General features: G+C 35.5%; 1 protein-coding gene across 2 annotated transcripts in view; it reads left to right on the top strand.

Moving 5' to 3' along the window:
- Positions 1-15586, top strand: part of rngtt (RNA guanylyltransferase and 5'-phosphatase) — a 152893-nt gene that overhangs the window by 28034 nt on the left and 109273 nt on the right. For both annotated transcript variants that reach the window (XM_067383569.1, XM_067383570.1), the window contains 4 exons: positions 1867-1942; positions 10345-10597; positions 10835-10944; positions 13254-13355. In XM_067383569.1, the coding sequence (XP_067239670.1) occupies positions 1867-1942; positions 10345-10597; positions 10835-10944; positions 13254-13355 (541 nt within the window). The remainder of the gene's footprint in view (positions 1-1866; positions 1943-10344; positions 10598-10834; positions 10945-13253; positions 13356-15586) is intronic.

The following is a 15586-nucleotide window of genomic DNA, read 5'->3' as shown; positions in this document are numbered from 1 at the left end:
TTCAGTGACTCAATTATAAATACTTCTCTTGTTTCATTATTGGTTGAATCTGCTTTTTTTTTTTTTTTTTGAACGAATCTTTTGAATGAATGATTCAATGACAAATGCATTTTTTTTTACAGTCCAGTGGCATAACAATGTAATCAATACAATCGTTATTTGAAATGACAAGTTATTTTCTAAATGTGATGTACTGTATTTTCCGTAGACATCAGTGATTATATCCAAACTATACATTTTTATCCCAGTACTTCTGTAATGATATGAATATTTGTAACAGAAATAACGATACTATGTGGTTGATAAGACTGTTTGTGAAGCTGTTTCGTACCTATACATGACAACTGCTCTCTCTGGCTTAGCGGCAGCATCAACACAGATTGAATGTTCCTGTGTGATTTTTGTCAAAGGTCATAGACAGACGAATCATTATCATTTAGAAATAAGCTTGTGTGGATGTTTGAATCAATATCACAGTCTTTTAATGATTAATCATGCAGCTCAAGTAGGCATACTAGAAACTTAAAGGCATGTTTGTTCTGGCAAGTTGAAGCTAAACTTTGCAGTAACGTCTCCAAGAGCAGGATTGGACACCTCTTTACTAGGGCTATACAATATTATGTTTTCACTACATGATTATCGTGGCCAAAAGAATTCACAATAATTATATTACTGTGATATCTATAGAAAATTTGAAGGAAAAAAAATGACGTGTCTTACTGAGGTTGGGGTTGATCTATGTACCCCAAGATCACAGGTTGAGTGGCATTTCAGATTTTATTTCCAAGAATGAGGTGGGGAAAAAATCCAAATTCTGAGCTGTCTGGAATGCAGCATAAGATATACATGAAATCAAAGAATGAACTTGTTTGACATCATTTCAGACTAAATCAGGCCTAAACGAAGTTTTTTTTCTCTAGAGTTCGAAACAGCTTGCCAAAGCAAACTTAAACCCCTTTAAGTTTGGCGATAATGTAATATAGGTAGGTATGCTTTCTTAACTGCTGTTTCCTCACCGCTTTCATTTTTGTTGTGTTTATTCTGTTATTGAAAGTAAAGTGCACAGCACATAATTACATATTCATCTAAACGTCGCTCTCGGCAGAGTAGGTGGCTTAGGGATTTTCGATAACAGTACAGACTGCTGAAGAGGTATTTCGAACTTCTTTTTACCCTAAAATGAAGAATGAAATAGAACTTGGGGCCTTTAAGATGCTATACTGCCACCTACTGTGTTCCAGTGTTAACTGGTTCTGGATTATTTACAATATTATTGTATATGTTTAGTATTAACACAATATCAATATTTAACTTTTTAAATATAGCCATTATCAGTCAGTACCAGCATATTGCGATACTAATATGTTCATATGCTTTAGATGGATGGCTTTGGCCTTTGTATCTCACTGTTTTTCATTACTAGGTTTGATTATTACCCTGTCGCAAAAACGGCAAACTCAAAACAAAAGGCCAACTCTATGAAAGAAGCGCTCTGAAAGCATGCCTCTCTGCACATCCTGCTGATGACTGTAATTATCTTAATAAGTTCACAGTTATTTTCAAGCTGCGGCTGGCTTGAGCAGAGTTCAGCACTCAGTGCTGCATATTTAATATGTGTATCAATGAGGAGGAGAGTAGTCCTCTCAAATAAAGGGCTTTGTTCTGTCATCAATTACCACTGTATCATTCCAAAGGCCAGTGTCTAGTTCCATCCATGTGCGCAGGCTGCATTAATAACCAAAAATGATTATATTGATTCCAGTGAAGGATGAAAATCGTTCATGTGTCCAGAAATGTTTGGTTTGGTAAGTGGGTGGTCTGTGTGATTCAGTTGTTTAAGTCACTGTTGTGTTCTGTCTCCCACAGGCGTTCACTGCACACATGGCTTCAACCGCACAGGATTTTTAATATGTGCCTACCTGGTGGAGAAAATGGACTGGAGGTTAGATAACACACATAAGCACTCACCCATTGAACACATGTAGACTGTAGACATGTAAAATGAACTTTTTTGCTGACCAGCCACAGTAGGTGGAGAAAGCCAAACCAATCAAACAAAAGTGGCTCTTTTTGCACACACATTCATTGAATAACTTTTTATTATTATTTATTATTATTTATTACAAAAAACCTCATCAGTGAATTGTTCAATAGACTAATTCAAGCCATAACTTTTTCATCAAAAAAAAAATCATCAGACTACATGCTGTGTGTTTGTTTTTCTGCGCAGCCAACAAGGACTTCACGATAGAAAGACATTTTCTTGCTATTATTTTTTTATCTTATCACATTAAATACAAACTGCAAACTTAAAAATCACTTGCATTTGTCTGGTTCTAGATGTTAATTCAACGTTTTAAATTTTGGGGTCAGTAAGATTTAAAGAAATTAATACTTATATTCAGCAAGCACTCTAAATTTATCAAAAGTGACAGACATCTTTAATGTTACAAATGATTTTTATTTCAAACAAATTCAGCTCTTAAATAATAAACTTTCTATTCATGAAAGAATTCTGAAGAAATAAAGTCATTGATTCCACTAAAATATAAAGTAGCACAACTGTTTTTAACATTCATAATAATCAGAAATGTTTCTTGAGCAGCAGATCAGCATATTAGAATGATTTCTGAAGGATCATGTGACACTGAAGACTGGAGTAATGATGCTGAAAATTCAGCTTTACTGTCACAGTAATTAATGCATTAAAAAAAATGTAGCCTTGGTGAGCATAAGATACTTAAACAATAAATAAATAAATAATTTAAGTAATAAAATAATTTAATAAAATAATTAAATAAATAAAAAACCCAACTAACCCCAACTTTTGAATGGTAGTGTATACGCCAAAATATGGTTATTTTTGCTGAAAATTCAACCCTAAATCAGTCTATATATTATATAAGCATGTAGAAATGCCTGTTTTGTTGAAAATCCAGTGAATTAAACACTTTTCAAATTAAAAAGGCTTCATCTCATTTGTTTGGAACTTGATGGACACAAACCAAAATATAAAAATTATTCATAACAATCAGTGCAATAACAGCTCCACATTATGCAACAAAATCTGTCAAAATAATATTATAAAACAGATTGTTCTGACTCTGAATTCAGTTTGGATGAGCAACAATGGAAGCTGTTGTTGCAGTCATCAGCTGAATTACATATTAATGCGGCCAGTTTTGACATTGACGGTAAATCAAACAACCTGCACGTCTACACTGGTTGTGGCACATTGCAACTTGAAAAAAAGAAAAGAAAAAAAAAATCCTAATGAATCCAATCAATGAAGCTGTCTGCACTGAATGCACCTGTCTGTGACAAAGGTACAGAGTAGGATATGTTTTTCATTTGGTGTAAAGTGGTTTTTTTTTTTTTTTTTTTTTTTTATAATACAGCAGAATGCTCTTAAAAGTAAAGCTTCTTTATTAGCATTAGATTCTATGTACAATGTCAAGAGAAAAAAATATGCCATTTTCTTTGGTTACACTCTTGACACTTTTTTTTTTAAGCTACATTAACTGAGTGACCAAAAAAATACATGCTGCATGACCACAATAGCTATTTCCATCTACCTATTTTAATGCATATTTTGGGATATCGCATAAAAAACACAGGATGTAAAGGCCAAGATGTGCTTAAATTCTAAAAATGAGAATTGATAAAAGGCCGATGAGAATTGGCGAGTGGCATTTTGCATGCCACTCACCCTAATGAGTGCATTACTCATTCAGGTTTGTGCTGAGGAGCCGAGACATTGTTCCAGCCTTTTCAGTGGGCAGTTCAGCGTTGTGGAACGAGGGACACCACATCTCCTTCCCTCCATCTGGGAACGGAGGTTACAATAGTAACCGAGACATTCCCTATCTGTCAGTCACGTCGACGTTTTGTCGATGAGGGGTCCCTGCATGTGAGAGATCCTCAGTGACTTCAGGCCACTTAAGTCCATTCAGAGGATGGCGGGTGAGTTGCGACATGCTTCGAGAAAGTAAACCAACTTAGCGGTTTATATATTCTGCTGCCGTGTTGTCTGTCCGGACCAACACGTGCTTGGCCTGGATCAATGATTGAAACCTCTGCAGGGCCAGCAATATTGATATCAACTCAAGTCTGTTGATATGCCAATGCAGTCGAGGTCCTGTCCTGGAGCTTGACACTGCTTGCCCATTGCACACGGCACCCCCAGCCAGTTTTGGGCGCATCTGTAGTAACAACACAGCATTCCTGGACACTTGTAGGGGAAACCCTGCCTGTAGAAATGCAAGGTCTGTCTGAGGGCTGAATAAGTATTGACAAATTGGCATACTGGACATGTGATGTGTGCCGCTACACCATGCCAATCTTGGGAGGCGAGTCTGTAGCCAATGCTGAAGCAATCTCATATGCATTAACCTGAGCAGAATAGCTGCTGTTGAGGACGCCATATGCCCAAGGAGCCTTTGAAATGGTTGAAAATGTATAACTGCTTTTTTTTCCGTGAACGTCTTCAGGGAGTTCAACATTGACTGAGTGTGCTTGTTTATGAGATGGCTGTCATAGTGACGGAGTCCAACTCCATCCCAAGAAAAGAGATGCTTTGCACTGGGGAGAGCTTGCTCTTTTCCCAGGAAGTGACAATATTGTTCTCTTGAACACATGGGATGGAAACGCTGCTTTATTTGCAAATGTTTTATGCTATATTCCAATTGTATGCATTCCATTCAAATTTGAATGGAAACAGTCGATAGTCACTATGTTTACATGCACCCTCATTATGCGATTTATCATGGGATGTTGGCAATATTGCGATTAAACTTTACCTCATGTAAACGCAATACTTCAGTCAAGCTAATGTGATTAAGCTCATAATCGTAGTAACCACAATCACATTAAACTGTGGCATACGCAGATTTAAATCCCAATAAACATACACGTAAACACCTTAATCGCATTATTAATGCTCTAACCAAAGTGTGCACTGTGCATGTACTTGGACATACATGGGTGCTGTGTGTTGTTCACACAACATCATGAATGAACTCTGTGATGATATTCTCAAGTTTTCCCTTTTCTCTTTGAATCACTAAACTCTGTCGACACAACTCGCTGCACAGTCTCTGCTCCTTTATCGTCATCCAGAGACGGTGTGAAGAAGGCAACGACAGCGTAGACATTGTTACAGCGGCATTACTGTTCATCACAATGCTGAATAATATCCATGCGTCCATAGAAATGTGTTTTGCAAGTGGATTAAAACAGTGGCCAGTAACATCCCCACTGTATGCGAGTTCATCATTTACTACGAATCATTTACTACGAGTACAATGAATTGGGGTATGTGAAGAATGCCATTAAAAATGGCCACTCTTTTTAGTGTCTAATCAGAATAATGAAAATTGGAGCCATATATGTTTGAATCAGAGAAAGAATGAATTATACATGCAAGCCCGGTTTTATTAGGGTGCTGAGCACCCTCAAACAAAAGCAAGAGCACCATCACTTGATACTGTAATATTGTATACTGTATACTTGATACTGTAATACCGATTTGTTAAACGCTCCTGTGTTAGCGCTCTGGAGAACGAATCTCTGAAAGAATAATTTGTTCTTCATTTTGTTGTTCTAGCACTCAAACACTCCCTGTCTTTGTCGATAAATGAAAAAAGAAATATGACATTGCCCAATGTGTCTATTGCATCCCGACTTGATCACACATCACTGCAAAATAATGAAATTTCCAAAGTCAAAAGTAGAAACTTCCTGGATGAACTTGAAGACAGGAACACGTCTTTGCTCATTTCAGTTCATTTCAGTTTGAACTTAAACCATTCATGCTGAATAAAACAAAAGTGCTCTTGTCCCTGTTATTTGTCAACTACCCTTGATCATTGTGAGACATGATTAGAGTCAGTTTGATATCATTCCCTCTTATATTCACCCTTACGATCAGTCACTCTTCCAGCATAAAGTCTGTTCATTTTTTAGAGGAAATTGCTGAAGAGATCAGAAAAACACTGCTGACGTCTTTCAAGTTAAAAGTCATTTCTAAGTCTCTGAGTCTCCAGCAAACTTCAAGTTGTAATCTATAAATGGAAAGGCTTGGAACAGTAGTAGGTCTGCCTTGGAGCCATCTGCTGAAATTTCAATGAGAGCGCATTAAAAAAACATGCGTAGAAGTGAAGGATTTACTTCACCTTCGGTCAGCATTCATGACTGTACAGTCGGAAGGACATGGGTAAAATCCTGAGAGGACAGCAAAGCAGAATACAAAGCAGTGTTAGCAAGTACAAACAGACCTACTCTAACAACATTTTCAGCTGATTGCATTTTTCTCCAAATTGGATTTTTTATTTATTTTTTTGGTCTAATTTAGACTTGAGATATCAACAAAACCATACAAGGAAAATACCTAAATGTTTTTCTGTGCTATCAATAGTACAGACTCAGTTTGGTGTGTGGGTGTGAGTTCATAAATGCTGCCACGGTGAAGGCTTGGCTCATGAATATTAATTAGGTTACACAGTGTTTGCTATATAGGCCTGATTGATTAGCTCACAGGCAGGATTTGGAAAGAAAGCTTGGCCCATGAATATTAATTTCTTGTGACTGGACTGGATGCTTTGGAAAGCTTGCTAACCGATCAACATGCCCTAATTAATATTTATGAACTAAGTCATGGTGGGAAGCAGTCTGCCAATCAAATAGCAATGTATTCAACTATTTGAAGGCTACATGCCATTGTTTTATTATCCCTTGTGCCGTGTTGAAAACACTGTAACACCTTTTGTGTTCCCGGTTAATAAAAAAAAAAATAATAATAATATGTTTTATTTATTTAGCGCCTTTCAAGAACCCAAGGATGCTTTACATGTAGTTGCTAAATAACATGAATACATATACAAGTATACAGTCAGAATACAACACGTAATCGACCAGAAGGAACAGACAAAGATAGTTAATCTACATTAAACTTACAAAAACAAGCATAGAGCTGGAAAATTGAGACAGACAATCAATTAACAAAACATAATGCGAATAAGTGAGTTTTGAGAGCAGTTTTAAAGGTCTGAAGAGAAGAGACATCACAAAGGTCTTGTGGTAGTTTGTTCCAGAGCTTAGAAGCTGATATGCTGAAAGCCCTCCACCCACACTAGATAGACGGAACTTGGGTACTGCAAGCAAGTTTTCAGAGCTCGATCTCAGAGTACGGGCAGGGACATAGGGGATAATCAATTCGGAGAGATAGGAAGGTGCTAATTCATAACAATCCTTGAAAACTAGAGCAAGAATCTTATAATCACAAAATTATTATAAATCTCTTGGTATGCTATTTTATCACCAAATATTGGATTCTATTTTTTTGTCAATTTGTTTTCTTTCAGTTAGGACAGGTTTTGTATTCATTTTTTAACTGACTGATCATAGGCCTCATTGATCTGAAAGTATTTTTCTTTATCTTTGCAAGCATACATGTAAAAATGTGAACATGACTCTAAATGTTTCTCTTATTTTCAATGGATGGTCATTTTGAAACAATGGACATTTGACCAATATCAGATCAGTGATGCCTACAATCAGTCCATTTCAAAAGAAATAAAGAAAACAAGTTGACAAAAAGATAGAATCCAATATTTGGTGATAATATAGCATAACGAAAGATTTATAAGCTATTTTTTTTTGTAGGCTGGTCATTTTTGACCAGGAAAACCACAAGTGTGACTTTGTGCCATTTTGTACAAGATAAAAGCATTTCAAAACAAACTTCCTGGTTAAACATTAAAGCACACTAGTTTGAACAATTGTACACAATATTTTTTACATTTTATTCAATATTGCCAAAATTGACCCTTCGCCAGGAGTTTGATTGACAGGCGATCGAACCAATCATAACGCAGAATCCGCCATTTTGTCCGACAAAGCAGTCAGGGGAGTTAGCAGATTAACATAGGTGGACTTGAACTTGACAAATGGTGTGTATTGATGTCTTTCCACGATTGAAACATTTCCTTATGATGTTTATTCATGTTTTATTTGATGCTATTAATAAACTAGAAGAGATGATCGGTTCACAAGCCGCTTGAACTAAGACGCTACAGCGATCTGTCACGACACATTAAAGAGCAACAAGGTATTGTGTACATTTCTTTAAAAATGACACAATTTGAAATTTGAAACTTTGTTTCATATCAAAAATATCCTACTCTGTCTTGTCTGTCGACAAGTGTCCTCTTTGCTCCGCAATGTATTTTTCACTTCGTGAGAACATGATGTGTGGCGAGAGATCAGCATGGCTTGTCGGACATAGCAACAGTAACTAAAGAGGCGGGTCTTTGTGAATGGTCATTTACCCAAAAATAATGCTCTTTTTTTGGTCTAAAATTGAGGTGCATAAGCTCAGATAAAGACATTCCAGTTTCACTTTATTTAAATTCCAAATACACTACTGTTCAATAGTGTGGGATGAAAAACATTTTTTTTTTTTTTTTTTATAGAAATTAATGCTTTTCTTCAGTGAGGATGCATTATATTGACAGTCAATACATTTCTAATGTTACTAATAATGTCTATTGCAAATGACACCGCACAACTCTTCTCAACACTAATACTAATACATGTTTATATATTATACTGTTATATATTTTCCCCATCTATGTGCTGCTAATTGCAGAAGAAAAAGAAAAAGCTAATATTGCGGCACATAATGCTAGTTTTGTCACGTGTGTGAAGGCTAGCATGTTAAAGTCGGTCTTAAGACGTCAGGCTTAGAGTCTTCATTGTGTTTGCAGTGCATTTGAGATTGTGTTTCCTGTTGTCTCTCTAACTGGAGCTTTGAATGCATCTGTGAAAAGTGTTTGAGAAACAACATTGATTTTATTGGTTTTGAGCATATACTGTATAAGCCCTCATCATTGATAAGGTTCTGATAAGGTTGTGCAAATAATAAAATCAACATGAAACATGATGCAGATTGCATTAATTACAGCTTGACTTGCCCACAATGTGTTTTGCTTGGTCAGTTATGGACTGCTGAGAGCATGAATCCATCACCATTTGAAAGAGGGGAGCAAATAAGCATTAATAACTTGACATATTAGTGTGCATATGCAGTAATGCATGGAAATATTATTTAAATGGGAGTGTTTTAGGACTTTTTTACTCTTTTGTATGATATCCAGTTTCAGTATGTTTTGGGTTGCCACTGAATCCATATTTTGTTCCTGGAGCAAAAGCATACGATCTGTAACACACCCTACAAAAGCACTTATATTTACTCCTGGGTTTTTAAATTACACCTCTTTCACACCTGGCTAATCAATACTTCATTATGTTCAGTCAAGCATCCTAGTAGTAGAAGGGGCTGTGTTGTCTCATGGAAAGGATTTAATTGTTATAATTTTGTTGTAAATCTTTCACTATTCTCTTGTTGTTATTTGAATGCCATGTGGTTGTTTTCCACAGTAAGTGAAGACACACTGCTGTAGCTTAAAGCAGTTCATTTCATCTGTCATTTTTAGGGTGGCTTAGCGAGGACAATAAGACGGAGGCAGATTTCTTTCAGTTTACTTCAGTGGAAATGCCACAAATATAAACATGATGTCTGGCAGCAAGTTTAGCTGTTTAGCTTATCTCATAATAACTGATGCATTAATAATGTTTATTCACTTTGATCTTTATTATTAGTGGGTAACTCTGCACTAACTTGTGCAAAGATGAGATGTCTAAAATCCTATTGAGATTTGAGGGGTACTTAAATTTTATTGTACACTTTTGTTTTGCAGTAAATTTCAGAGCTCAGTGATATTTATCAATAGTTAAAAATGCATATTGTAAAACTGTATCTTAAATATTTGAATTGTTGTACAAAATGTAAAGAAAGTTTGTAATTCATTTGAAATTATTATGCATAATTAATAATATACACTAAACAACAAAAGATTTGTTATGCTCACCAAGGCATTTATTTGATCTTAAATTCAGTAAAAAAAAAAAAAAAATGATACTGAAGTAACATTGTGATATTTCAATTTAAAATAACTTAAATAATGCAAAAAAAAAAAAAAAGAAGAAGAGAGATATCAATTTAGAGATCTGACCAGTGACATTTTTAAATTGATTGTTAGTTGGAAAAAAAAGGTAAATTATGTTTTTAATGCAGCATAAAAGTTGCTTTTAAACATGATTTGTTTAAAATTGATATGTTTAACACCATGAATTACATGAGCATTCTTAAATATATCTATAATTTGATTATTTTATTTACATTTTTCATTTTGCAGTATAATAATTTATCAAGTATTGCGTTACATGCAGTGTATCCTGTGTGATGATACACATTGTGAGTGATTGTGTTTTTCCTCATGTCAGTATCGAGGCAGCTGTGGCAGCGTTCGCTCAGGCTCGGTCCCCAGGCATCTATAAAGGAGATTATCTTAAGGAGCTCTTCCGGCGTTATGGGGATGTTGAGGATGCCCCAGCCGCACCTGCTCTCCCCGAATGGTGCTTTGATGATGAGGAGGATGAAGATGTGGATGATGACGGTAATGCCATCGCTCAGGGCTCCGAGCCCAGCTCCTCTCAGTCCAGTCAGGGCAAAAAGAAGAAAGAACGACTAAAAGTGGTGCGTAAAACTCATTTGAGCTCATTCTTTCACAGGTATATTCCTGATTCAATACAGCACAGCTCATCTGGGATATTAATAAGGCTTACTGACAGTCAGCTGTATGTAACATGGAATGTTTTTTTTTTGTTTGTTTTTTTAGTATTCCTGGTATCAGCTTCCTTTTCATTTGAACTGTTAGTGATGAGGTGTGTGATGAGTGTGTAGACATGATGGTTGCTTGTTTGTTTGTCTCAGGGCGCTGTGTTTCTGGAGGGGGTGTCTGTCAAAGGAGTCACTCAAGTCACGTCACAGCCCAAGCTCGGCACCATCCAGCGCAAATGTCAGGAGTTCTCTGAGTGGGACAAGTGAGTGTGTGCGTGTGTTTTACCCCCCACAGATGCTTTCCAGCTCTAAGCCCGTGTCACTGATATGTAATCGAAAGCGTTCAGATGGTGAGGAGGACTGTGAATGTGTGTGGGGCATGAATAGGGTAAAAAATAAGAACTAATCTTCCATTTTGTTCCTTGCCGCTCGTCAACCTTAACATGACCTAACCAGATGCGATGCGATAATATTCCAGAAACGAGCAATTTGACTGTCCACACTAGATGCGACGCGACGCGACAATGAGAAGCGATAAAATAAATCAAAACCCACAGCCAATCAGAAGAGAGTGTGGGCGAGCTCTCTCGACAAGAAACCAGGAGACCAAATGAAATGGGTTAGTAGTACATAGTAAAATTCATAAATATTATACAATTTAAACATTGTTTAAAGTACATATGGAGTGACTGAACCAATCTTTGTCATAGAATACACTTGTTTGTTCGCAATGAGTTGACAGTTTGAACGTTCTTGTGGCCGTTTATTTATTTTCAAGATCTGAGGTGAATTAGCCACTGTTGTTTTCATTACAGCTGAAAAGATGGGAACACAGAATGATATTCAAACTCACGTTAGACATTTAAGATACATTAAACAAAGCCATTAGACATTAGACATTAAATAAAGCACATAAACAGTACCTGATATTATCATTGCCATACTTTGTGTTGCTGTTTCAGCCGCGACGTCACAGAGAAATAGAAACACTATGTCGCAGTCACTGCTGGTTGGGACAAAAACTCAGATTAGCTTGGAAAAGATACCTTTTATTGCTTATCACGGCGTCGCGTCGCGTCTGGTTAGGACACAGTGTCAGTGGTCAGTGTCACAAATTTTTGCTACCCTGTTACTAAATTTGAAGATTTTCTTGAAATCAACATACACTGCATTCCAAATTATTATGCAAGTAAGATTTCAGTACAATAAACATTCAGATTTTAGTTTTTCTAAGAAAATGTTTGTTTGTTTATTTATCCATGTATTTTTAGATAACTGGTATCAATCTCAGACAAAATAATTTGCCAGATCTATGGAAACCCTACTTGGGGTTTGGAGTGGTTGAAATGCATCTTAACGCACAACTGCCAGCCTGCATGGAGAGCTTCTTAAGACTCCAGAGACACCAGCAGCTTCAAATACCTGTTTGGTGCTCAACGTTGGCATTTTTTATAGCTGCCCTTTTAATACAAATATATATATAAATAATAAATAAATAATATAAACTTTCATTAATAAGCCTTTATCTGACCGAGTTCTGCTGTTCTCTAAATCACTCACAAATCTTATAATAATTCGATAATCTACATTCAGTTTCACACAATATTAGTTGTTTTCATGTCTTTTGCACAACATTGCACCATTTCATGCTTTTCATCTTCAGAAAGATCTTTCTTCCTCCCCATATTGCATGAGAACTGTGACTTGCTTAATAATGTGGAACAACCTCGAAGTAGGGTTTCCATAGATCTGGCAAATAATTTAGTCTGAGATTGATACCAGTTATCTAAAAAGACATGGATAAATAAACAAACAATTTCTTAGAAAAACTAAAATCTAAATGTTTATTGTACAGAAATCTTACTGATTTGTCTCTTGCATAATAATTTGGAACGCAGTGTATAATATAAATAACATTCATAAAATGTAAAAATAAAAAATATAATAAATATTAAAGAATAATAAAAAAATACACCAGAATTGGTAACAAGGTTGCATATTTTAGCCAAAAGCAAGATGTGACTGTGTTATTGACAAAATGACTAGTTAATGATAAAATTTCCCATAAATTAGTAAATATTTTATTATATACAGAGTTCGAATTAAGTCATCACAGATATAAACTGATCAAATGTAAACTGCCTTGAATGTGATTGGGGCGGGGTTTAAGCTGATTAATTCAAAGAAGTCTGACATGCATCACCAGAGAGAAGGCTGTTGTTTCACTGGAAGGTGGACTTATGATATTATTATTTAAAAATTACAAGGTCTTTTTTTTTTTTTTAATTAAACATCCTTGGATGAATCGTAAATCATTAACATGCATTTAGAAAACAGATTGGGTGAATTTTCATTTCATGCCAACTGTAGCATAGTCCAAAGCACATGACATTTGTGCCTATAAGTAATGGGAAATATATTTGCTGCCTGTTAATGGAAAGCATCTCAGCTGAGTTCTGCCATGAGTTATTATCCTGATGAAACCGCAGCCATGATTACTTTCATTGATGACTGGAGATCAATTAAAACAACCCAGCAATCATGTTTCTTTTTTTATGTGCTTGTCTGTCAGATCCGGGTTTCCTGGGGCTCAGCCCGTATCGATGGACCTCAGGAACATTCGTCTGTTGGAGAAGAACGCTTATAAAGTCAGCTGGAAAGCAGACGGCACACGGTGAGTCCAGCGACTGCAGATCAGGGAACTGAAGTAGTTTGCCGTTCATAGGCCTGAAGCACACGCTATGCTAATACATCAACACAGATGCTTATAGCTACATGCTTGCAGACTTGCTGCTGTGTTTCAAAATGTTCGAAGCACTGCTGCAAGAGCTCATTAAAAAAACAAGCAAAGATGGCAACTGAAAGAGGGCAATTAAATTTATTGTAAGTATTTTTAGAGCCGTATTACACTTTTGTAGCAATTTAATTCTTGAAATCCTAAAGTATTTCCATGAAGTTACTATAGTTGCGTTTGCTATTTTACTGTTATTTTTGTGAAGACATTTATAATGTTACGATTTGAAATATTTCTCTTTCAAATAAATGCTGTTCTTTTAGACTTTCTATTCATCAAAGAATCCTGAATAAAAATGTATCACGGTTTCCACAGAAATATTAATCAGCGCAACAGTTTTCAACTTTGAAAATAATAATAAATGTTTCTTGAGCAGCAAATCAGCATATTAGAATGATTTCTGAAGGATCATGTGACACTGAAGGTAGGAGGAATGATGCTGAATATTCAGATTTGACGGCATTGAAATTAATGACATTTTAAAATGTATTTGAACAAAAAAACTTATTTTAAATTATAATAGTATTTCAAAAGATAGTTTTCACTGTGTTTTTGAACAAGCTTTGGTGAGCAATAGGCTTCTTTTAAAAAACAAGCCTATGCTTATTTGTGTTATTATTATAATAAAAAATAATGTAATAATGGTTACACTTTACAATAAAGTACATTAGTTAACATTAATTAACATGAACTAATAATGAAATGCACTTATACAGCATTTATTAATCTTTGTTTATGTTAATTTCAACATTTACTAAGACATTATTAAAATTTAGTTAACATTAGTTAATGCACTGTGAACTAATGTGACAAACAAACAACAACTGTATTTTCATTAATTAACGTCAATGAAGATTAGTAAATACAGTAAAAAATGTATTGCTAATGGTTAGTTCATGATATTTAATACATTAATGTTTAACAAATGTACCTTATTGTAAAGTGTTACCATAATAATATGTCTTTGATATTATTATTAATATATATCATTCGGTTTTTGTTTACACCAACTAAAGACATGGAATAATTCATGCAGACAGCTGTGCTTAATTTTATTATGTACTTTAATTTTATTACTTTTATTATGCTTTATTATGCTGTAAACACTTTTATGCACTGCTTTATTATTGCGTTATCATAGATTTCAGATTTAACTTTCCCTAATGGAACATACAAACAAGTCTGAATGAGTCTTTTTAGGAAGTCCAAACCAAGATTTGTTGATCATAGTGAACTAGTGCTAGTTTTTGTCTTTGAAATAGTTTTATTTAATGATAATAACACTGATACCTACATAGTACATCGAATGTTTTTTCATCATTCTTGTGATGTTCTAGCACCCCTTCAAATGATCTTCAGTATAATTCTCTCATGCAGTTTCTATAATGTGGGAGTCTAGTGCTCATAGAGGGCCATTTAATGATGCTACAGGTCATTTTATGGCAGCTCTGCTTGAGCTTGTCTGCTGTAATGATGTGAGCTGTCTCTCTTCACTCCTGCTGGCTCATGCGCTCAAACCAGAATCAAACGTCTGCACGAACATCATTAAACACTCATCCATAAGACGGATCTGCTCTGAAGCACCACAGTTGGCACCTTGCAGAATGTTTTATGCCCTGGCAGCAGTGAATGAGCTGGTTTGGTGTCTCATAGTGATCCAAAATTAGCAGAAAGTTGAGCAGAACATCCCTGGTTTTTGATAGAAAAACACTTCGCTCTATCACTGAGACATTCAAAAGGTTTAGCAGATCTCTTTATCTGGAGATCTGTTCTAACAAGCCCATTATCCTGTGCTTTGGCCATTCTGATGCTTTTGCTCTGGGGACGTCCAGCAGAGCTCTCTATAATAATGACCAAACGAGAGGCTATTAAAGCTCAAGCTCAAGGAGGGCTGAAGGGCTGAACAATTGTTTTTTTGGGGGTATGATTTGATACCTATGGAAGCTTTCTTCTGCTAAGGAATAATACAAATTTAAAAGATAATTACGAGTTTACTGACTTTTTTTCAGAATTGCGAGTTGTAATGTCAGAATTGCAAGAAATAAACTTGCAATTGTGAGAAATAAAGTCAAAATTACAAGATATAAACTTGCAACTCTGACATTTTTTTC

The sequence above is a fragment of the Chanodichthys erythropterus genome, chromosome 4 (genome assembly GCF_024489055.1).
Source record: "Chanodichthys erythropterus isolate Z2021 chromosome 4, ASM2448905v1, whole genome shotgun sequence".
Taxonomy (NCBI): domain Eukaryota; kingdom Metazoa; phylum Chordata; class Actinopteri; order Cypriniformes; family Xenocyprididae; genus Chanodichthys; species Chanodichthys erythropterus.
Note: the sequence above shows the minus strand (reverse complement) of the source record. Positions and strands in the feature narration are given on the sequence as shown.